At 49.8% G+C, this 24,007-nt stretch overlaps 1 protein-coding gene across 1 annotated transcript in view; it reads left to right on the top strand.

Annotated features, from left to right (window-relative positions):
- st6galnac5a (ST6 (alpha-N-acetyl-neuraminyl-2,3-beta-galactosyl-1,3)-N-acetylgalactosaminide alpha-2,6-sialyltransferase 5a) overlaps nt 1-20,853 on the top strand; it is a 40,532-nt gene extending 19,679 nt beyond the window's left edge. Inside the window, exons 3-5 of the mRNA XM_055641322.1 lie at nt 8,741-9,150; nt 10,767-10,874; nt 20,415-20,853. Of these exons, the coding sequence (XP_055497297.1) occupies nt 8,741-9,150; nt 10,767-10,874; nt 20,415-20,652 (756 nt within the window). The 3' untranslated portion in view covers nt 20,653-20,853. The remainder of the gene's footprint in view (nt 1-8,740; nt 9,151-10,766; nt 10,875-20,414) is intronic.
- The last annotated feature ends 3,154 nt before the right edge of the window (nt 20,854-24,007 follow it).

Below are 24,007 nucleotides of genomic sequence, written 5' to 3'. Positions count from 1 at the left end.
TTCAATCATGGCTGATCTATCTCTCCCTCCTAACCCCATTCTCCTGCCTTCTCCCCATAACCCCTGACACCCGTACTAATCAAGAATCTATCAATCTCCGCCTTAAAACTACCCAATGACTTGGCCACTTGTTTGTTTTGAGAACGAACCTCGTTACCATCTCAGAAATGTACCAACAACTTCATGAGTGAATGTGTTACCCAAACTCTTCAGAGAAACCATCCAATCGCGACCGACCTGTGCAATGTTCAAGAGCCTGGTGGTCGTTGGGACGAAGGTGTTCATGTTCATAAGTTATAGGAGCAGAATTAGACCATTCGGCCCATCAAGTCTACTCCGTCATTCAATCATGGCTGATCTTTCATTCCCTCTTAACCACCTTCTCCTGCCTTCTCCCCATAACCCATGAATCTGCACTAATCAAGAATCTATCTCTGCCTTAAAAATATTCACTGCCTTGGCCTCCACAGCCTCGTGGTTTTAAAGAGACAAGAGTGTTTAATTGTCATATGTACCATAAACAGAACAATGGCATTCTCCCTGCAGCAGGATAACAGATCTGTAAATACAATGAACATAGAATGAATGAATGAATGAATGATGAATGAATGAATGGATGAATGAATGAATGGATGATTGAATGAATGATTGAATGAATGAATGATGAATGAATGAATGAATGAATGATTGAATGAATGAATGAATGGATGGATGAATGGATGAATGAATGAATGATTGAATGGATGAATGAATGAATGAATGAATGAATGAATGAATGAATGATGATGAATGAATGAATGATGATGAGATGAATGGATGGATGGATGGATGAATGGATGAATGAATGAATGAATGAGTGAATGAATGAATGAATGAATGAATGATGAATGAATGAATGAATGAATGATTGAATGAATGAATGGATGGATGGATGGATGGAATGGATGATGAATGAATGAATGAATGAATGCATGATTGAATGAATGAATGAATGATTGAATGAATGAATGAATGAAATAATGTTTATTGGCCAAGCATGTTCACATACAAGGAATCTGCCTTGGTGCTCCGCTCGCAAGTAGCAACACGACACACAGTAAACAATAATAATATACCATAAAACATTAAGAATACAACATTATAGTTTAAACATGTGAATGAAATAAAACACCAGAGCAAAAGGAGGCTACAGACTTTGGTTATTGAGTAGAGCTACTGCTGGTGGAAAAAAAACTGTTTTTATGTCTGGCTGTGGCAGCTTTGACAGTCCGGAGTTGCCTTCCAGAGGGAAGTGATTCAAAGAGTTTGTGGCCAGGGTGAGAGGGGTCAGAGATGATCTTACCCGCTCGCTTCCTGGCCCTTGCAGTGCACAGTTCATCAATGGGGGGGAAGGTTGCAGCCAACAACCTTCTCAGCTGATCGAACACGGGTGGCACGGTGGCGATTGGATTAATATCATAACCATAACCCCTGAGCTATATGTGGCCTTGCCGAGGCAGCGTGAGGTGTAAATGGAATCAGTGGAAGGGAGGTTGGTTTGTGTGATGGTCTGGGCTGTGTCCAGATGTCTTGCGATCTAGGACGGAGCTGTTCCCAAAACAAGACCATCGGTAATAGGTACAGGACAAAAACTCAGCGGGTCAGACAATATCTCTGGAGAAAAGGAATAGGTGGCGTTTCAGGTTGAGGCCAGTCTTCACTCCTTCTATCCAGAGATGCTGTCTGACCCGCTGAGTTACTCCAGCTTTTTGTGTCTATCTTCGGTTTAAACCAGCAACTGCAGTTCCTTCCTGCACTGTTACAATGACGGTTTGGTCATTGGGACCTGGTGTGTTCAGCAAAGAGCCTATAGCGAGCAAGATAGTCCACTCGACGAAAAAGATGTAGTACGGTCATGGGCAGATTCATGGGTAATTTTCGGCCCCATTTCCGTAACCGGCTTCCGTCTCCGCACCAAAGATCCCATCGCGGAGCAAAGATACTAGTGCTGGGACGGAAGCCGGTTACGGAAACATCCTCGTAAACATAAAAGTTATTTGGTAAAAATCTTCTCCTCATTTTCAGAATTATCATTTATTAACACAAACTGTTCCCCCGCAAGGTTGATTACACTGTGAGTCGGGTCGGGTCGGGTTGGGTTACTGAAATGGATGAAAAAAAGGCCCACGTTCCGCTCCATTGCGTACTACACGTCAGCCCATTGCATTTAGCAGGAGTGGTCTATCTTGCTCCGCTATAGGATCTTTGGTGTTCAAGACTGACTGCCTTCCCAGGAGTTATTGAATGAATGTGTTTCCTCCAACACTTTGCTGTGACAGTATTTCCATTTTGACACCATTGCTCTCTTTGATCGATTTGGTTTGTTACACCCTGTCACACACTTCACATAACTCCCTTCCCACTCACAGTGATCCTGTAGAAAGGATTACTTTCTAATCACAGGAGCCCAGCTGGGATCACTGCCGCCTCTCAACTGGAGGACAAGGCTTCCGGTTTCTCTCCACAGACTTGAATGCGGAATCGAGTCCAACGTAACGGCACAGATACTGAGTGAGTGTGGCAGTGAGTGAGTGTGGCAGTGAGTGAGTGTGGCAGTGAGTGTGGTAGTGAGTGTGGCAGTGAGTGAGTGTGGCAGTGAGTCAGTGTGGCAGTGAGTGAGTGTGGTAGTGAGTGAGTGTGGCAGTGAGTGAGTGTGGCAGTGAGTGAGTGGCAGTGAGTGAGTGTGGCAGTGAGTGAGTGTGGCAGTGAGTGAGTGTGGCAGTGAGTGAGTGTGGTAGTGAGTGAGTGTGGCAGTGAGTGAGTGTGGCAGTGAGTGAGTGTGGCAGTGAGTGTGGGAGTGAGTGTGGCAGTGAGTGAGTGTGGCAGTGAGTGAGTGTGGCAGTGAGAGAGTGAGTGAGTGGTGTGGCAGTGAGTGAGTGTGGCAGTGAGTGAGTGTGGTAAGTGAGTGTGGTAGTGAGTGAGTGGCAGTGAGTGCGTGTGGCAGTGAGTGAGTGTGGCAGTGAGTGAGTGTGGGAGTGAGTGAGTGAGTGTGGCAGTGAGTGTGGCAGTGAGTGTCTGTGCGGGAGGGAGTGGGTGTGGGAGTGAGTTAGTGTGGTAGTGAGTGAGTGTGGGAGTGAGTGAGTGTGGTAGTGAGTGAGTGTGGCAGTGAGTGAGTGTGGCAGTGAGTCAGTGTGGCAGTGAGTGAGTGTGGTAGTGAGTGAGTGTGGCAGTGAGTGAGTGTGGCAGTGAGTGAGTGTGGCAGTGAGTGTGGTAGGAGTGAATGAGTGTGGCAGTGAGTGAGTGTGGCAGTGAGTGAGTGTGGCAGTGAGTGCGTGTGGCAGTGAGTGAGTGAGTGTGGCAGTGAGTGTGGGAGTGAGTGTGGCAGTGAGTGAGTGTGGTAGTGAGTGTGGTAGTGAGTGAGTGGCAGTGAGTGCGTGTGGCAGTGAGTGAGTGTGGCAGTGAGTGTGGGAGTGAGTGAGTGTGGCAGTGAGTGAGTGTGGGCAGTGAGTGCGCGTGGCAGTGAGTGAGTGTGGCAGTGAGTGTGGGAGTGAGTGTGGCAGTGAGTGAGTGTGGCAGTGAGTGAGTGTGTAGTGTGAGTGAGTGTGGCAGTGAGTGAGTGTGGCAGTGAGTGAGTGTGGCAGTGAGTGAGTGTGGCAGTGAGTGAGTGTGGCAGTGAGTGAGTGTGGCAGTGAGTGAGTGTGGCAGTGAGTGAGTGTGGCAGTGAGTGAGTGTGGGAGTGAGTGAGTGTGGGAGTGAGTGAGTGTGGCAGTGAGTGTGGCATTGAGTAAGTGTGGCAGTGAGTGAGTGTGGCAGTGAGTGAGTGTGGCAGTGAGTGAGTGTGGCAGTGAGTGAGTGTGGCAGTGAGTGAGTGTGGGAGTGAGTGAGTGAGTGTGCAGTGAGTGTGGCATTGAGGTGGCAGTGAGTGAGTGTGGCAGTGAGTGTGGGAGTGAGTGTGTGTGGTGAGTGAGTGAGTGTGGCAGTGAGTGAGTGTGGGAGTGAGTGAGTGTGGCAGTGAGTGTGGTAGTGAGTGAGTGTGGTAGTGAGTGAGTGTGGCAGTGAGTGAGTGTGGCAGTGAGTGAGTGTGGTCAGTGAGTGTGGCAGTGAGTGAGTGTGGTAGTGAGTGAGTGTGGCAGTGAGTGAGTGTGGCAGTGAGTGAGTGTGGTAGTGAGTGAGTGTGGCAGTGAGTGAGTGTGGCAGTGAGTGAGGCAGTGAGTGAGTGTGGCAGTGAGTGAGTGTGGCAGTGAGTGAGTGTGGCAGTGAGTGAGTGTGGCAGTGAGTGAGTGTGGCAGTGAGTGAGTGTGGCAGTGAGTGAGTGTGGCAGTGAATGAGGTGGGTGTAGTAGTGAGGAGGTGGGTGTAGTAGTGGGGGGGGGGGTAACACTGAGGGAAGTGTGTTAGTTTTTGAGATACAGCATGGACACAGGCCCTTTGGCCCACCGAGTCCACTCCGACCATCGATCACCCATTCACACTGAATTCTGTTAACCCACTTTCATTACACACAAAGGGCAAGTTTACAGAGGCCAATTAACCTGCCGTGCCGTCCAGCGATCACCCCCCGCACACTAGCACTATCCTACACACGAGGGACAATTTACAAATTTTACAGAAGCCAATGAACCTACAAACCTGCACGTCTTTGGGATGTGGGAAGAAGCCAGAGCACCCGGAGAAAACCCACGCAGGTCACAGGGCGAACGTACAAACACAGTTCAGGCAACACCCGTAGTCAGGATCGAACCCGGGTCTCTGGCGCTGTAATGGGCCTGTCCCACTTAGGCGACTGCAGGACACTATGCAGTCGCCACAAGGTCGTCACATGTTCGCGGGTGGTTGCCTGGGGTGTCGTGAGGAGTTCCCGCATTCTGGACACCGTGAATCATTCAACATGTTGAAAAATTAGCGGCGACTAGAATGAAGCCGCTATGGAGAGTAGCGAGAATTGTTGTGCCGTAGATGGGTCACTAGGAGGTCCTAGCGGGTCGCTAGGAGGTTCTTGTAGGTTGTAGCCGGTGCTGACCAGTGAATTTTATTGGCTCATTGGGGGAAAAAAACGTAAGCAGTAGTTTTCAGAACCAAGGATAACCGACCGGTAATGTTAAATGTCCGTCGAGCTTCGCAGCCGTGTATCTCTGGATTCTTAAAAATTGCCTTCACTCCTTTTCCATGCTTTCCCTCACCCCCTCTCACCCCTTCTTTTAAAGGACTTACCGTACATTAGCCGTCTTAATTACAGCGCCAACCTTCCTGTTCATCGCGGTGTGTGTCTGTATCACCTTGGCTTTGCACCGTGTGAATTTCAGTCAGACAGCGCTCCCCCCGCTTGCCCTGTCCCCCGCCTGCATAACGGGATGGTGAATGGAGCGATGTGTGTGTGTGTGTTCCACTCTGACAGTCGGCGTTTCAGTTGCCGGTTTTTCAAGCAACTGCCGGCAACTTGACAGTCACCGGCAGTTGCTTGAAAAATAGCCTAATAGCCCTGTCCCACAGTGCGAGTTCATTCCAAGAGCTCTGCCGAGTTTGCCCCGATTCGAACTCGGAGATTTACGGTGATGGCTGCTCGTCGGTACTCGGGGCTCTCATGGACATTTTTCAACGAGCTTACCTGCCATTAGCGAGTCTTCCCGAGTACCTGCCGTTAGCGGTACGAGCCGCTAAGAGACGTCCCCGAGCTCCGACGTACCCGCTACGTTCATTCTCCGTGCATAACACGAGTTTGATTTTTTTTTAAACTCGGGAGAGCACTTGAATGAACTCGCACCGTGGGACAGGGCTTTAAGTGAGGCACCGCATTAAGGCAGCAACTCCACCACTGCTCAGCACTGTGTTCTGTGTGAAACGTCTCGGGAAGAATGACGTGTGATTAGTATTCCCGCAATGATGTGAGCTGTACATCAAGGTTTTCCTTGCATTTGCTGAGAGTGATCTGAATGTGAATATTGCGTGGAGAATTTCCATTCACGAACATTGAACATTTTGTTTTATCTAAGTCGAATCTTACACAACACATCAAATCAGGGCATGAATTCATTGAACTTTCAGCTCTGGGATATTAGTTTAGTTTAGAGATACAGCAAGGATGAGAGGGGATTTTATTGAAACATGTAAGATTACTAAGGGCTTGGACACGCTGGAGTCAGGAAGCATATTCCCGATGTTGGGGGAGTCCAGGACCAGGGGTCACAGTTTATGAATAAGGGGTAAGCCATTTAGAACGGGGATGAGGAAACACTTATTCACACAGAGAGTTGTGAGGTTGTGGAATTCTCTGCCTCAGAGGGCGGTGGAGGCAGGTTCTCTGGATACTTTCAAGAGAGAGCTAGATAGGGCTCTGTTGTGATTCTGCTGTTGGAATAACAAAGTCTCACACCGTGTTTAAGGGCCAAAGATTTTATTAACGTTACAGCATAGGTAATATCATACTGGCACGTTACTCTAAAAGTGTGAGAACAAGGCAGGGAAGCTTTCTGTTAAACTAGTGGGCGTAGCTACAAAGCATGACTCATAACATGAGTGACACTATTCTAAAGATAGCGGAGTCAGGGGATATGAGGAGAAGGCAGGAACGGGCTACTGATTGTGGATGATCAGCCATGATCACAGTGAATGGCGGTGCTAGCTCGAAGGGCCGAATGGCCTAATCCTGTACCTATTGTCTATTGAAACAGGCCCTCCATCCCAACGAGTCCACGCCGACCCATTTACACACTAATTGTACACACTCGGGGCAGTTTACAGAGGGCCAATTAACCTGCAAACCTGCACATCTTTGGGGTGTGGGAGGAGACCTGAGCACTCTCTTTATGAAACAGAGTGCTACTCCAGCACTTTGTGTCCTTTTGTGCATTAACCAGCATCTGCAGTTATAGAGCCACACAACAAGGAAATGGGCCCTTCAGCCCAACTTGCCCAACTTGCCCCCTGCTGGAGTAACTCAGCGGGTCAAGCAGCATCTCTGCAGGACATGCATGGGTGATGTTTCAGGTCTGAAGAAAGGCCTCAACCTGAAACGTCACTAATCCATGATCTACGGAGATGCAGCCTGAACCTCTGAGTCAAAGTCAAAGTCAAATTTATTCGGCACCTGCACTTGAAGGTGCAGTGAAATGAATTTGCCAGCAGCGAAACACTTAAAAAAAGAACACACAATACATAATCGAATTTAACACAAACATCCACCACAGCATTCTTCACTGTGGTGGAAGGCAACAAAGTTCAGGCAGTCCTTCTCCCTTTGTTCATCCGTGGTCGGGGCCATAAACCCTCTGTAGTCGCCGCTACTGACGGCCGGATGTACAGGCCCTCTCGTCGGGATGATCAAAACTCCGACGTCGGGACGGACGGATACACTCCGCAGCTTGGAGTGCCCGAATGGATGTTATAGGCCTCAGGATGTTATAGGCTTCAGGATGTTATAGGCTTCAGGATGTTATAGGCCTCAGGATGTTATAGGCCTCAGGATGTTATAGGCTTCAGGATGTTATAGGCCTCAGGATGTTATAGGCTTCAGGATGTTATAGGCCTCAGGATGTTATAGGCTTCAGGATGTTATAGGCCTCAGGATGTTATAGGCTTCAGGATGTTATAGGCCTCAGGATGTTATAGGCTTCAGGATGTTATAGGCCTCAGGATGTTATAGGCCTCAGGATGTTATAGGCCAGGATGTTATAGGCCTCAGGATGTTATAGGCTTCAAGGATGTTATAGGCCTCAGGATGTTATAGGCCTCAGGATGTTATAGGCCTCAGGATGTTATAGGCCTCAGGATGTTATAGGCCGCATGTTACCTAATCTACTCGAGATGCTACCTAAGCTACTCCAGCACTTTGTGCCCTTTTGTGTAATAACCAGCATCTGTAGTTAAGGAGCCGCACAACAAGGAAACAGGCCCTTCGGCCCAACTTGCCCACACTGGCCAACATGTCCCCGCTACACTAGTCCTACCTGCCTGCGTTTGACCCATATCCCTCCACACCTGCCCTATCCGTGTACCTGTCTAACTGTTTCTTAAACGTTGGGATAGTCCCTGCCTCAATTATCTCCTCCGGCAGCTCGTTCCATTCACCCACCACCCTTTGTGTGAAAAAGTTACCCCTCAGGCTCATAATAAATCTTTTCTCCTTCACCTTAAACCTACTGTATGTGCTCTGGTCCTCCATTCCCCTACTCTGGGCAAGAGACTCTGTGCGTAGATCTACCCGAACTGTTCCTCTCATGATTGTGCACACCTCTCTAAGACGTGTGTCATGGAGTGATACAGTGTGGAAACAGGCCCAACTTGCCGACGTGTCCCAGCTACACTAGTCCCACCTGCCTGTATCCCTCCAAACCTGTCCTACGCACCCCTCATCCTCCTGCGCTCCATGGAATAGAGTCCCAGCCGACTCAACCTCTCTCTATAACTCAGACCCTCCAGTCCTGGCAATATCCAGTGTTTAAGAAGGAACTGCAGATGCTGGAGAATCGAAGGTACACAAAAAAGCTGGAGAAACTCAGCGGGTGCAGCAGCATCTATGGAGCGAAGGAAATAGGCAACGTTTCGGCCCGAAACCCTTCTTCAGACTGATCGGGGGCGGACCGCCCCCGATCAGTCTGAAGATGGGTTTCAGCCCGAAACGTTGCCTATTTCCTTCGCTCCATAGATGCTGCTGCACCCGCTGAGTTTCTCCAGCGTTTTTTGTGTACCTGGCAACATCCACCTTTGTGTCTACGACCTGGTGGACATCGGCCGCATCTAAACGACCTCCCTCTTTGTCCGCCCAGGGCCTGCAGGTGCGTTGCAGAAGCTGCGCCCTGGTCACCAGCTCGGGGCACCTCATCGGCAGCGGGCGGGGGTCGGAGATTGACCGCGCGGAGTGCGTGATCCGGATGAACGACGCCCCGACGCGGGGGTACCAGGACGACGTGGGCCGGAGGACCAGCCTGAGGGTGGTGGCCCACTCCAGCATCCAGCGGCTGCTGCAGAAGGGCGGGGAGCTCCTCAACGCCAGCCACAACCCGGCCTTCATCTTCTGGGGCCCCAGCAGCTGCCTGAGGAGGGACGGCAAGGGGCGGCTCTACAACCAGCTGCAGCTCATACACCGCTTCGTGCCCGCACTCAGGCTGCACACCATCAGCCGCCACAAGATGCTCTACTTTGACCAGCTCTTCGAGCGCGAGACCGGCAAGGACAGGTACAGAGTCGGGAGCGTTTTAACAGTAAACAACCCAAAGCTCAGTCGAGTTTGAACCCGAATATCTGGCAACTGCGCTGCACCACCGTGCCACCCATAATATATATATACTAAAAAATCTGTGTGTGTGTGTGTATATATATAAATATTTATATATAAATATGTGCCATTCATAATATATTTATGTAAAATATTTATATATTAAGGGTTTAAAGGTGGTGCAGCGGTAGAGTTGCTGCCTTACAGCGTCAGAGACCCAGCATCGATCCTGACCACGGGTGCTGTCTTTACGGAGTTTACACGTCCTCCTCGTGACCTGCGTGGGTTTCCTCCTTCATCCAACACTCTTGAGACGTGCAGGTTTGTAGGTTAATTGGTGTCAGAAAAATTCTAAATTGATCCTAGTGTGTGTACATTGTAAATTGTCCCTAGTGTGTGTAAGTGCCTGTGTTAAGGGTCATCGCTGGTCAGTGCACACTCGGTGGGCCGAAGGGCCTGTTTCTGCAATCTAAACTGAACTAAACGAGGAACAGCTTACAGCATCCAATTAGCTGCCAACCCGTGGTCGGGGGGAGGGGAAGCCAGATGGTCACTGGGTGTACATGCAAACTCCACACAGACAGCACCAGATGACGCCTAGGCTGTTGGAGCAGTGAGGCAGTGAGGTCAACTAGCAGCACCTGGTAAATAAAATCAGGGCCGATCTTTTACCTCAGTTCCACTTGAATGAATGAATAAATTAATGAATTAATTAATGAGCGATGGATGCGTTATTGAATTATACTTTATTACCATATGTGACATATCACAGTAAAACTCTTTGTTTTGTTTACAGTACACAAAGTATGGAACGAGTTTGCACTTCCGTGTGATCACCCCATATCCCTGCTTTCCCTTCATATCTGGGTGGCACGGTGGCACAGCGGTAGAGTTGCTGCCTCACAGCGCCAGATCCCCGAGTTCGATCCTGACCGGGCGCTTGTCTGTATGGAGTTTGTACGTTCTCCCCGTGACCTGCGTGGGTTTTCCCCCCACACTCCAAAGGCGTACACCTTTGTAGGTTAATTGGCTTGGTGTAAATGTAAATTGTCCCTAGTGTGTGTAGGAAAGTGTGTAGGGGGCGTGGTCACCAGTCGGAGTGGACTCAGTGGGCCGAAGGGTCTGTTTCCGCGCTGTATCTCCGAACTTAACTAAGACCTGTAAAATGGGTGGGTTACGTTTAACATGTAATTAATTTTTTTCTAAAACTAATTGTCTCCGGAACCAGGGGCCACAGTTTAAGAATAAGGGGTAAGCCATTTAGAACGGAGACGAGGAAACACTTTTTCTCACAGAGAGTTGTGAGTCTGTGGAATTCTCTGCCTTAGAGGGCGGTGGAGGCCGGTTCTCTGGATGCTTTCAAGTGTGAGCTAGAGAGGGCTCTTAAAGATAGGGGAGTCAGGGGATATGGGGAGAAGGCAAGAACGGGGTACTGATTGGGGATGATCACATTGAACGGCGGTGCTGGCTCGAAGGGCCGAATGGCCTACTCCTGCACCTAATGTCTATTGTGTATTGTCTCACGTGATCAATAAATACTTTTGCACCACTGATACAAAAGGATGTTCCTTTCCCAGGAAAACCTCCAATTCGTGGCTGAGCACTGGCTGGTTCACCATGATCATCGCTCTTGAGCTTTGCGACAGAATCGATGTCTACGGCATGGTTCCACCGGACCGGTGCAGGTAGGCTGTGAGATGTTGCTCGACGTTGTGGTACCAGATCATGAGGTCCCTGTGTGGTCTTCCTGCCCCAACCCCTCCCCACCACTTGTCGACACCCTCAGACCATCCATGCTGTGCCAGCGACCCTCGAGGTCCAACCACCTTGATGCATCGGAGAGGATTTTCCCAGTCTTCCCAATGCAGGTCCACCACCGATTTTCCGGCAACTGGTGGTCCGGCACCTCCTTTAATCCGGACAAAATTGCGAGACGGCGCTTTAGACCCCCCCCCCCCCCCCCCGCGAAAAATTGGCGCCTAGACCGTGTGCAGGGTCGTGTGCGTAGGATAGTGCTTGCTTAAGGGGGGGAATTGCTGGTCGGTGCAGACTCGATGAGCCGAAGAGTCTGTTTCCACGCTATATCTCTAAACTAAACTAAACTAAACTAAACTAAGCTCTCACCTTGAAGCTGAGCCCTCTATCCTTTGACATTTCCACCCTGGGAAAAAGGTTCTGACTGTCTGAGGAAGGGTCCCGATCCAAAACGTCACCTATCCATGTTCTCCAGTGATGCTGCCTGACCCGCTGAGTTACTTCAGTTTAGTTTAATGTCACGTGCACCGAGGTACAGTGAAAAGTTTTTGTTCCTTGCTAACCAGTCGGCAGACCGACAATACGTGATTACAATCGAGCCATTTACATTGTACAGATACGCGATAAGGGAATAATATTTGGTGCAAGATAAAGCCAGCAAAGTCCGATCAAAGATAGTCTGAGGGTCACCAATGTGGTAGATAGTAGTTCAGCACTGCTCTCTGGTTGTGGTAGGATGGTTCAGTTGCCTGATAACAGCTGGGCAGAAACTGTCCCTGAATCTGGAGGTGTGCGTTTTCACACTTATACCTGTTGCCTGATGGGAGTAAATGACTCCCCCTCCCATTCCCACCGTCCTTTCTGTCCTGGGCCTCCTCCACTGTCAGAGTGAGGCCCAGCGCAAATTGGAGGAACAATGCCTCATATTTCGCTTGGGCAGCGGTATGAATATTGACTTCTCTAACTTCAACTAACCCTTGCTTTCCCCCTCTCTCTCCGTTCCCCGCCCACCCAGGTTGTTGTACTTGTTTCAAAGTCACCTTGTTGAGTCTCATTGTGCGTAACTCGTTTCCACCGAGGCCACAGTTAACAATGGCCTCTCCCCTTCATCATCGCCCATTTCTTTCTTCATTTGTCATATATCTCTCTCTCTCTATATATCTGTATCTCTTGTTTCCATTCGCCCTGATTCTCAGTCGAATGAAGGGTCTTGACCCAAAACGTCGCCTATTCCTTTACTCCAGTTGGACCTGCTGATTGACTCCAGCTCTTTGTGTCTAACTCCAGCACTTTATTTTTTATTTTTTTCAATTTCAATTATTAAAAAAATAAATATTACACTACAATAAAACAAACCAGAACCCACCACCATAATATAATACAGACAAATATCCTTAATAAACTACTGTACAGTTATCTTACACTCCTTCCCAAGGATGCATTCAACACCTTGCGGAGCCCAGTGGTCCCCCAGGGTGCCCGTAGACAGGGCGTATTCCCTTCGAACCACACCCGGGCACGGACGTATCCCCGGAAAAGGGGCAGGCAGCTGGCTCGGGCAGAGTCCTCCACCGCCTAGCGCCGTGACTGGCGGATGGCCAGCTTGGCCAGGCCCAGGAGCAACCCAACCAGGACATCTTCAGCCCTCTACCCTCTCCCCCACACACAGGGTGTCCGAAGATGAGGATGGTGGGTGAGAAATGCAGCCAGAAGGCAAAGGAGAAGCCCCTTTAGGTATTGGAACAGGGGCTGCAGCCTCACGCACTCCATGTACACGTGGTACACAGACTCTTCCAGCCCGCAACAGTGGCAGGCGGCTGGCGAGTCTGTGAACCGCGAGAGAAACAGGTTGCAGGGAACTCCTCGGGGCAATACCCTCCACCCCAGGCCCCCGATGTAGAGGGGGAGAATCCCTGCGTAGAGGGACCCCCACTGGGGACCCCCTGCTAACCCCAGCACCTGGTGGGTTTTTTCCCCCCCGACTGTTCACCCACACTCTGTCTCTCATGGACCACCAAGAGAGTCAAGAGTCAATTTAATTGTCATTTGGACCCCTGGAGGTCCAAACGAAATGCCGTTTCTGCAGCCATACATTACACACAAATAGACCCCAGACACAACATAATTACATTTAACATAAACATCCATCACATAGCTGTGATGGAAGGCCAAATAAACTTATCTCTCTCCACTGCACTCTCCCCCCCCCCCCGATGTCAGAGTCAAAGTCATAGCCCCCGGCTGGCGATGGCGATTGTCCCGCGGCCATTGAAGCCACGCCGGGTGGTGCGAGGTCGCACACCGGGTCTTGATGTTGGAGCCCCCGGTGTGCGCTCGCAAAGTCCCGCATTCCAAGTCGCGCGGGGCGGTGATGTAGGCCCCGCTCCAGGAGCTCTTCAACCCCGCAACTCGGGCGGGAGAAGTCGCCGTTGCAGGAGCCCTGAAAAGCGGTCTCCCTCCAGGGAGCCGCGGGCTCCCGGTGCCGTCGTCCACAGACCCGTCGTTGGAGCCTCCGACTCTCCGGTAGCAGCAGCAGCAGCAGCAGCAGCAGCAGCGGCAGCGGCAACGCTCCTCCACCGCTCCACCCGCTCTGGACTCGGCCAGCTCCGTGACGGCAACGATGAGTCGGCACCTGAGTCCCCGGCTTCTTCCTGTTGGAGGCCGCTCCTCGTTGCGGCCTCAACGACACCTGAGACCCGACGAGAAAAGGTCGGGTCTCCAGTGCAGGGAGAGATTCAAAAAGTTTCCCACCCCCGCCCACCTCACACACACCCCCCCACACACACACCCCAACATAAAATAACAAAAACTACATAAAAACACAGACAAAAAATAATAAAAACGCGGACAGGCTGCAGAGGCCGCTGCTGGCCAGAGCCGCGCCGCCTACTGGGCCCACCAGTACATAGACCCAGCGGTTAGCGTGTTCTCGGAAAAGAAGAGATGATTCTGACATAAGTCACAGATTAACAATTGTTGAATTACACTTGTAAGCAAACGTACTCTGCAAATTTCTGTTAAGTGACTGCTCAAGCAAGTCAATATACTGATAGTGTTTTAGGAAGCTGGTTTTTACATTAATGCTTGATTACAAGCTGGAAAATAAAGAGACAAAAAGTCCCATTTATACTTCCAGTGAAGCATTTCAGTGCTGGATTTGTCAGAGTAATCAGTGCTAATTAAACTGTTTATTTTTCCAAATATTGCATTTCTTAATGTTCACCCCAATGGAATTGAATTACGGCTAATAAACCGTTGCTCAGACCCTCCAGAATTAAATAGCTTATGGAAATATTACCGAGGTGTAATTAATATTTTTGTAAAAGCACCATTGACAGTCTTTTCCATCGGCCAGTGAAACATTCCGGTTTTACATTTGTTCTAGATAGAACGCTAAATGCTAGAGTAACTCAGCGGGTCAGGCAGCATCTCTGGAGGAAAGGAATAGGTGACGTTTCGGGTCGAGATCCTTCTTCAGACTGGGAGTCTGGGGGGAGGGGGGGGGGAACTAGAGGCATGAAAAGGTTCAGAACAAATCAGAGCCGGCACCGATGACCAAGGAAAGGTGGAGCCCACAATGGTCCATTGTTGGCTGTGGAAGAGGAGATGACTGGGGTAGCGTCCAACTTGGGCCCGACTTACCCACTTCGACCAACATGTCCCAGCTACGCTTAGAGTCGCCAACGTTCTCACTCCCAAATAAGGGACAAAAGGTCAAAATACGGGACAAAATCCCGACGGCAATTTGTTGACCGACTCGGCCGTGTCTGGGTGAATGATGAGTTGGCCCGGGTGCTGGACTGCACACAAAGCCCAGCCGGCGGGCCAGCTGAGGAGTTTTGGCCCGGGCCGCGCGATGTCACGCGCAAAGTCTGGCACCCCGTCCAACTCATGAACCGATGGTGGTGGTGTCGACGGTAAGCGAAGGTCTGAAGGTCGGACAGCTGGCCGGGTTGCCGACCGACGGGGCCACGGGCGAGGCGCTGCTGCTGCACTCCATGGGCTGCACTACGTCGGGACAGGTGAGGCGGGGGCCAGACGCGGCGCTCCGACCCGACAGTCCCCTCGACCCGAGTAGCAGCAGTCAAATACGGGACAAGGGCGGTTGCGTATGGGACAAACCAATTCAGCCCAAAATACGGGAGAGTTGGCAACTCCAGCTACACTAGTCCCACTTACCTGTATTTGGCCCATATCCCTCTAAACCTGTCCTATCCATGTTCTTGCCTAATTGCTTCTTACACGTGGCGATAGTCCCTGCCTCAACTACCTCCTCCAGCAGCTCGTTCTGTATACCCACCGCCCTTTGTGTGAAAAGGAATCTCTCAGAATTCCTCCCTTTTCATCTATGCATTAATTGCCTTATTATTGTGTTTTGTATTGAATTCTGTATTTACTTTGCGTACTAGTCATGTCTCTACTATTTATTTCATTCCCCTTACATGTTTTTCCTCTACCTGCTAAATTTTTGTACGGTGTCCTTGAGACTCTTGAAAGGCGCCCATAAATAAAATTTATTATTATTATTATTAGAAAATCTTTCCACCTTAAACCTATGCCCTCTGGTTCTCGAATCCCCTACAGATCTGTGTCTCTAAACTAAGCTGAATGAAACTTTCATCTGAACTCAGTGGGCAATCGTTGCGAGCTTTGTATTGGGGTAGTCATCTGAAAATTATGCGGCCTAGTCTCACACCCGCATTTGTGGGATCTACTAGGACGGTGTTGCTGCAGTGTGTAGTTTAATTTAGAGATACAGCGCGGAAACGGGCCCTTTGGCCCACCGAGTCCGCCCTGACCAATGATCCCCGCACACTAACACTATCCTACACACTCACACTAGGGACAATTATATATTTTTATATATTGTTTAAGTCAGGGAGCGCTTTGTAATTTTAGTTTAGTTTGGTTTAGAGATACATCCCAGTCCCCACCCATTCCGCACCGACCAGTGTTCCCCGCACATTAACAATATCCTACACACACTAGCGATAACTTAGATTCATACCAAGCCAATTAACCTACAAGCCTGTACGTCTTTTTCGAGCGTGGGAGGAATCCAAATGACTCGGAGAAAACCCACGCGGGTCACGGGGAGAATGTGCAAACTCCGTACAGACAGTGCCTGTAGCCAGGATTGAACCCGGGTCCCTGGCGCTGTAAGTCAGTAACTCTACCGCTGCGCCACTGTAGGGATCTACCAGGACTGTGTTATGGCAGTGTGTTGTGTGGGCAGGCTTCAATGTGGATGTCCAGATAGGACAGGTTTGGAGGGATAAGGACCAAACGCAGGCAGATGGGACTAGTGTAGCTGGGACATGTTGGCCGGTGTGGGCAAGTTGGACCGAAGGGCCTGTGTCTCTCTATGACTCTATCACTCTGCAGCTCAGGGTACTGTGGCGATGTCAAGCAAGAACTGGCACCTGAAGGAGATATTCAGGCATGGGATAGATTCAACATGCTGGAGTAACTCAGTGGGACAGGCAGCATCTCCGGAGAGAAGGAATGGCTGACAGTTCGGGTCGAGGCCCTTCTTCAGACTGATGTCAAGGGATAATAAAATAAAGAGCAAGGTGTGAAAACGGGACAAAGGGGAAGGCGATCGAGGAAAATTATGTTCAGGCATGGGACCAGGAACTTATAGAAACATAGGAACACAGAAAATAGGTGCAGGGGTAGGCCATTCGGCCCTTCGAGCCAGCACCACTATTCAATATGATCATGGCTGATCATCCCCAATCAGTACCCTGTTCCTGCCTTCTCCCCATATCCTTTGATTCCGTTAGCCCTAAGAGCCATATCTAACTCTCTCTTGAAGACTTCCAGTGAATTGGCCTCCACTGCCTTCAGTGGCAGAGGATTCCACAGATTCACAACTCTCTGGGTAGAAAAGATTTTCCTCATCTCAGTCCGAAATGGTCCTACCCCCTTATTCTTAAACTGTGTGACCCCTGGTTCTGGACTCCCCCAACGTCGGGAACATTTTTTTTCCTGCATCTAGCCGGTTCAATCCCTTGAAGAATGTTACATAGTTCCATAACATCCCCTCTCGTCCTTTTAAATTCCAGTGAGTTGTTCAGTGAGACAGGTTTTAACGAGCAGCTTAAAGCGTGATGAAGTGCGGAAGTATGGGCAGACAAATGCTTGGCTTAGGTCCTTGGCAGCTGATGAGTCAGCTAGTCGTGCAGCAATTAAACCCAGGGTGATGAGCTGGCCACAATTTGGCAAATGCAGATAGCCGGAAGGGCAGTGAGAGGCTCCAGGAATAACCAAGGGTGAGAAACACAAATATGTGCAGATGCTGCAATATGAAGCCGGAGGGGGGGGGGGGGGGAGATTGAACGCACCCCCCCGCCTACACTCGTTCCCCGCGGGCCTCATATTGCAGCATCCGCAGATATCTGGCCCACATCCCTCTCAACATATCCATGTACCTGTCTAAGGTAGGCAAAAGTGCTGGAGAAACTCAGCGGGTGAGGCAGCACCTATGGAGCAAAGGAATAGGTGACGTTTCCGGTCGAGACCCTTCTTCCGACTAAAGTCTCGACCCAAAACGTCACCTATTCCTTCGCTCCATAGTTGCTGCCTCACCCGCTGAGTTTCTCCAGCATTTTGTCTACCTTCGATTTTTTTCCAGCATTGAGTATAGAAGTTGGGATGTAATGTTAAAATTGTACAAGGCATTGGTGAGGCCAATTCTGGAGTATGGTGTACAATTTTGGTCGCCTAATTATAGGAAGGATATCAACAAAATAGAGAGAGTACAGAGGAGATTTACTAGAATGTTGCCTGGGTTTCAGCAACTAAGTTACAGAGAAAGGTTGAACAAGTTGGGGCTTTATTCTTTGGAGCGCAGAAGGTTAAGGGGGGACATGATAGAGGTTTTTAAAATGATGAGAGGGATAGACAGAGTTGACGTGGAAAAGCTTTTCCCACTGAGAGTAGGGAAGATTCAAACAAGGGGACATGACATGAGAATTAAGGGACTGAAGTTTAGGGGTAACATGAGGGGGAACTTCTTTACTCAGAGAGTGGTAGCTGTGTGGAATGAGCTTCCAAAAGGTGGTTTCTTTTTAATTTAAAAATAAATTGGATAGTTATATGGATGGGAAGGGAATGGACCTGAGCGCAGGTCAACTAGGGGAGATTATGTGTTCGGCATGGACTAGAAGGGTCGAGATGGCCTGTTTCCGTGCTGTAGGCATGGTTATCTGCAGTTCATTCATAAACACCCTGTCTAAATGTGTTCTGAAATAAAAAGGCCTTACGCCTCCCCATGTCCCCATGTTTTAAATCTTACTCCCCCTCACCTTAAACCTATGTCCTCTGGGCCTCGATTCACCTACCCTGGGCACGAGACTCTGCCCGATCTATTCCTCTCATGTTCTTATACACATCTATTAGATCACGCCTCATCCTCCTGCGTTCCAAGGAACAGAATCCCAGCCTACTCAACTTCTCCCTGTCACTCAGGCCCTCGAGTCCTGGCAACATCCTTGTAAATTTTCTCTGAACCTTTTCCAGCTTGACATCTTTCCTATAATATGATCCCCAAAGCTGAATACTTTAAAGGTGGCCTCACCAACGTCTGATACATCTGTAACATGACCTCCCAAATTCCGTACTCAGTACTCTGCCTGATGAAGGCCAATGTGTTGAAAGCCTATTTGACTACCACGTCCACTCGCTAGAATTTAGAAGATTGAGGGGGGGTCTTATAGAAACTTACAAAATTCTTAACGCGTTGGACAGGCTAGATGCAGGAAGATTGTTCCCTATGTTGGGGAAGTCCGGAACAAGGGGTCACAGGATAAGGATAAGGGGGAAATCTTTTAGGACCGAGATGAGAAAAACATTTTTCACACAGAGAGTGGTGAATCTGTGGAATTCTCTGCCACAGAATGTAGTTGAGGCCACAGTTCATTGGCTATATTTAAGAGGGAGTTAGATGTGGCCCTTATGGCTAAAGGGATCAGGGGGTATGGAGAGAAGGCAGGTACAGGATACTGAGTTGGATGATCAGCCATGATCATATTGAATGGCGGTGCAGGCTCGAAGGGCCGAATGGCCTGCTCCTGCACCTATTTATGTTTCTATGTTTCTACCTGTGACGCCACTTGAAGGAACTATACACCTCTACTCCTAGATCCCTCTGTTCTACAACACTCCCCAATGACTGTGTAGGTCCTGCCCATGTTAGACTTTCAAAAATGCAACACCTCTTCATGTCTGTGTATTAACCATTCAACCATTCCTCAGCCCACCTGGCCAATCGATCGAGAGATTCTGCTGCAATTTTTCACAGCCCCCTTCACTATCTGCAAAACCACCCACTTTTGTATCATCAGAAAACGTCCTAATCTTGCCCTGTACGTTCTCATCCAACTCATTGATGTAGATGACAAACAGTAATGGGCCCGGCATCGAACCCTGACCTGAGGCACACCACTAGTCATAGGCCTCCAGTCCGAGAAGCAACCTTCCATCATCACCCTCCGCTTCTTTAGTTTAGTTTAGTTTTCTTTTAGTTAATTTTAGCGATACAGTGAAGGAGCAGGCCCTTCGGCCCACCAAGCCCGCACTGATCAGCGATCCCCGCACACTAACACCACCCGACACACACTAGAGACAATACACATTTGTACCAAGCCAATTAAAGTACAAACCTGTGCGTCTTTGGAGTGTGGGAGGAAACCGGGGATCCCGGAGAAAACCCACGCAGGTCACGGGGAGAAGGTGCAAACTCCGTACCGACAGCACCCGGGGTCAGGATCGAACCCGGGTCTCTGGCGCTGTAAGGCAGCAACTCTACCGCTGTGCCACCGTGCCGCACACCGTGTGTTCTTGGATCCTATGGGATGTAACCTAACGGGCAGCACGGTGGCGCAGCGGTAGAGTTGCTGCCTTACAGCACTTGCAGCGCCAGAGAGCCAACTTCCATCCCAACTACAGGTGCTGTCTGTACGGGGTTTGTACGTTCTCCCCGTGACCTGCGTGGGTTTTCTCCGAGATCTTCGGTTTCCTCCCACACTCCAAAGACGTACAGGTTTGTAGGTTAATTGGCCCGGTATAAGTGTAACATTGCCCCTAGTGTGTGTTGGGTAGTGTTAGTGTGCGGGGATCGCTGGTCAGCACGGACTCGGTGGGCCGAAGGGCCTGATTCCGGGCGGTATCTCTGTACTAAACGAAAAAAAAGTAAACTAAACTAAACTGATGATAGCTGAATGGATATGAAGTTGGCTTCATGGAAGGAAGCAGAGCGTGATGGTGGAAGGTTGCTTTTTGGATGGGAGGTCTGTGACTAGTGGTGTGTGCCTCAGGGTTCAGTGCAGTTCGGGCCTGTTACTGTTTCGGTCGACACGGTCTCGGTGGGCGGAGGGCCCGTGTTTCCGCGCTGTATCTGTAAAACTGAACTAAAGTGAAAAGCCTTCAGAGCGTATTGACGTGACTGTCCTTGCCCCCTGCTGTAGGGACCCCACCCACCGGCAGGTGCCCTACCACTACTACGAGCCGGCGGGCATCGACGAGTGCACCATGTACATCTCGCACGAGCTGGGCCGCAAGGGGAGCCACCACCGCTTCATCACCGAGAAGCGCGTGTTCGCCCGCTGGACGCGGACGCACAGCCTCCACTTCCACCAGCCCGAGTGGGGGCCCGTCTCCGAGGCAACGGCATCCAACCGCACCGCGGCCAACGCCGGCCCCTGAGCCGCACTCGCACTACCCGCTGAGCGCCGAGCCCCGAGAGGACAATAAACTCAAGCTCAAAAACTGTTTCATAAACCTCCCATCGCACGGAAGACGAGAGAGCGCGCGTTGACAAGACACCGTTCACGGCCGTCGAGAGCCACTGCGATATTCGGGGAAGCAACTAGCAGACGCAAGGAACTGCAGATGCTGGTTTACAGGGAGAAGTGTGGGGGAGGGTGGGGGGGAAGACACAAAGTGCCAGCGTAACTCAGCGGGACGGGCAGCATCTCTGGAGAGAAGGAATAGCTGACGTTTCGGGCCGAGACCCTTCTTCAGACTGAGTAGAGTCCTCGCTGGAGAGAGGAGGAGACTCTCTTCAAAGTAGATACACCTCGACACAAGACGCTGGAGTACACGGGCAGGTGACCTTTCAGGTCGGGACCCGTCGTCAGACTTCAATTACTCCGACACTCTTGTGTGTCTCTCTCTTTGTGGAGGACAGCCAACGGGTGGAATGAGGGAAGGCAGGGATCTCTTTACATCTGGGAAACCGATTGGCTTTTGTTTTCAAGCATAGCAAGGGGCAAGGTTTAAATTATTAATACTGATTTGGTTCATCTTGCATGCAGACTTTCACAATTCTCGCAAGGTATTTTTTGATTTCCGTGTACGTGTGTGTGTGCGTGTACGTGTGTCGCTGATCTGGTCCCAATCACAGACCTGTAATACGATTTATATCAAAAGAGATTTATTACGGTGTTGGGCGGCAACGTGTCACTTTTGAACTTCTGCTGACATTTAAACCAAATGCCATGGAGCACCGGAAGATGGAGACACTAATGAATCTTCCTGCGTGCCAAGGAATACTATCACTGTGACAAAATCCTGGTGGTAAAATAAAAGTTTCAACTCAGCTTCTCAGCTAAGAGGTGACTGGAGTGTGGGACGGAAGGAGGCCAGTCAGCCCCTCTTTTCTGTTCTATCCTTCAACTCGACACGAGGATATTCTTTTAACGTGAGGGCTGAAAGATTTTGGTTCATTTAGCTTATAGATACAGCGCGGTAAAACAGGCCCTTCGTCCCATCTAACCCGCACCGACCAGAGATCCCCGCACACTAACACCATCCTACACACACACACACACGAGGGACAATTTTTTTTTTACAATTATCCTACAAACCTGCACGTCTTTGGAGTGTGGGAGGAAACCAGAAGATCTGGGGAGAAAACCAGCACAGGTCACGGGGAGAACGTGCAAACACCGTACAGACAGCACCCGTAGTCAGGATCGAACCCAGGACTGTGAGGCAGCAACTCTACACTTGTGCCACCTGAGAGATTCATGCAAAGGGTGGTGGGTGTAAGGAACGAGCTGCCGGCTGCAGTTGAGGCAGGTACCATCGCAACGTTTAGGTGACATTTTGACAGGTGCATGGATAGGGCAGGTACACAAAAATGCTGGAGAAACTCAGCGGGTGCAGCAGCATCTATGGAGCGAAGGAAATAGGCAACATTTCGGGCCGAAACCCTTCTTCAGACTGGGCAGGTTAGGATAGGGCATGGTTTAGGGGGATATGGGCCCAATGCAGGCAGGTGGGACTATTGTAGATGGGGCATATATACCTCCTAACCCTTACCCTAAGCCTGGCCTTAGTTTTTTTTGAGAAACAAGGAACTCCAGGTACTGGAATCTTATACAGAACGCAAACATAGACATAGAAAATAAGTGCAGGAGTAGAGGCCATTCGGCCCTTCGAGCCTGCACCGCCATTCAATATGATCATGGCTGATCATCTAACTCAGTATCCTGCACCAGCCTTCTCTCCATACCCCCTGATCCCTTTAGCCACAAGGGCCACATCTAAATCCCTCTTAAATATAGCCAATGAACTGTGGCCTCAACTACCTTCTGTAGCAGAGAATTCCACAGATTCACCACTCTCTGCGTGAAAAATGTTTTTCTCATCTCGGTCCTAAAAGACTTCCCCCTTATCCTTAAACTGTGACCCCGTGTTCTGGACTTCCCCAACATTGGGTGCCGGAGTAACTGGGGCAGGTCAGGCAGCATCTCTGGAGAACATGTATAGGTGACGTTTTTCAGTTCGGGACCCATCTCCAGGCTCAAGGATCAGATCAGAATTGCTGAAGGTAGACACAAAATGCTGGAGTAACTCTGGAGAGAGAAGGAATGGGCGACGATTTGGATCAAGGCCCTTCGTCAGACTCTGTCTCTGGCCCAGTCTGAAGAAGTGTCTCGACCCGAAACGTCACCCGTTCCTTCTCTCCTGAGATGCTGCCTGTCCCGCTGAGTTACTCCAGCTTTTTGTGTCTATTTTCGGTGTGAGCCAACGTTTGCAGTTCCTTCCTGCACAGATCAGAGTTGCCGCCTGACCCGCTGAGTTATTCCAACATTTGTTTTTGACATCTTTGCCACAAAGAAGATCGATCTACCCTCTACCCTGTCGATGCCCCTTACAATTTTGAACACCTTAATCAGTTCCCCCCTCCGTGTTAACTTCTCCAGAGTAAACTATCCCAGCCCAGAGTTTCTGCGTATAACCATTAACATTCAGGTGAATCTCCGCATCAGTCTCCATTACTGTGGCGATATAAAATAATGAGAGGTTTAGATAGGGTAGACAGTCAGAACCTTTTCCATGGTTCCCCTCCAGGGCAAGGAGTCACAGCTTAAGGATAAGGGGGAAATCCTTTAAAACCGAGATGAGAAGAACTTTTTTCACACAGAGAGTGGTGAATCTCTGGAACTCTCTGCCGCAGAGGGTAGTCGAGGCCAGTTCATTGGCTATATTTAAGAGGGAGTTAGATGTGGCCCTTGTGGCTAAGGGGATCAGAGGGTATGGAGAGAAGGCAGGTACGGGATACTGAGTTGGATGATCAGCCATGATCATATTGAATGGCGGTGCAGGCTCGAAGGGCCGAATGGCCTACTCCTGCACCTGATTTCTATGTTTCTATGTTTCTTCCTCATTGTGGAAATGTCAGGGAGGGCACAGGTTTAAGATGAGATGCGGCAACATTTAAAGGAGATGTGCAGTTTTTTTGTACACAGAATAGTTGGGGGCCTGAAACATGATGCCGGGGGTGGTTCATAAGTTCACGAGTTCTAGGATCAGAATCAGGCCATTCGGCCCATCAAGTCTGCTCCCCACATTGAAACACGGCTGATCTATCTCCCTCTCAAACCCATTCTCCTGCCTTCTCCCCATAACCCCTGACACCCGTACGAAACAAGAATTTGTCAATCTCAGCCTTAAACATATCCACTGACTTGGCCTCCACAGCCGTCTGTGGCAAAGAATTCCACAGATTCACCACCCTCTGGCTAAAGGTGGTAATGGAGAGAGATACGAT

Source organism: Leucoraja erinacea, chromosome 10 (genome assembly GCF_028641065.1).
Source record: "Leucoraja erinacea ecotype New England chromosome 10, Leri_hhj_1, whole genome shotgun sequence".
Taxonomy (NCBI): Eukaryota; Metazoa; Chordata; class Chondrichthyes; order Rajiformes; family Rajidae; genus Leucoraja; species Leucoraja erinaceus.
This window is presented reverse-complemented; position numbering and strand designations above follow the sequence as displayed.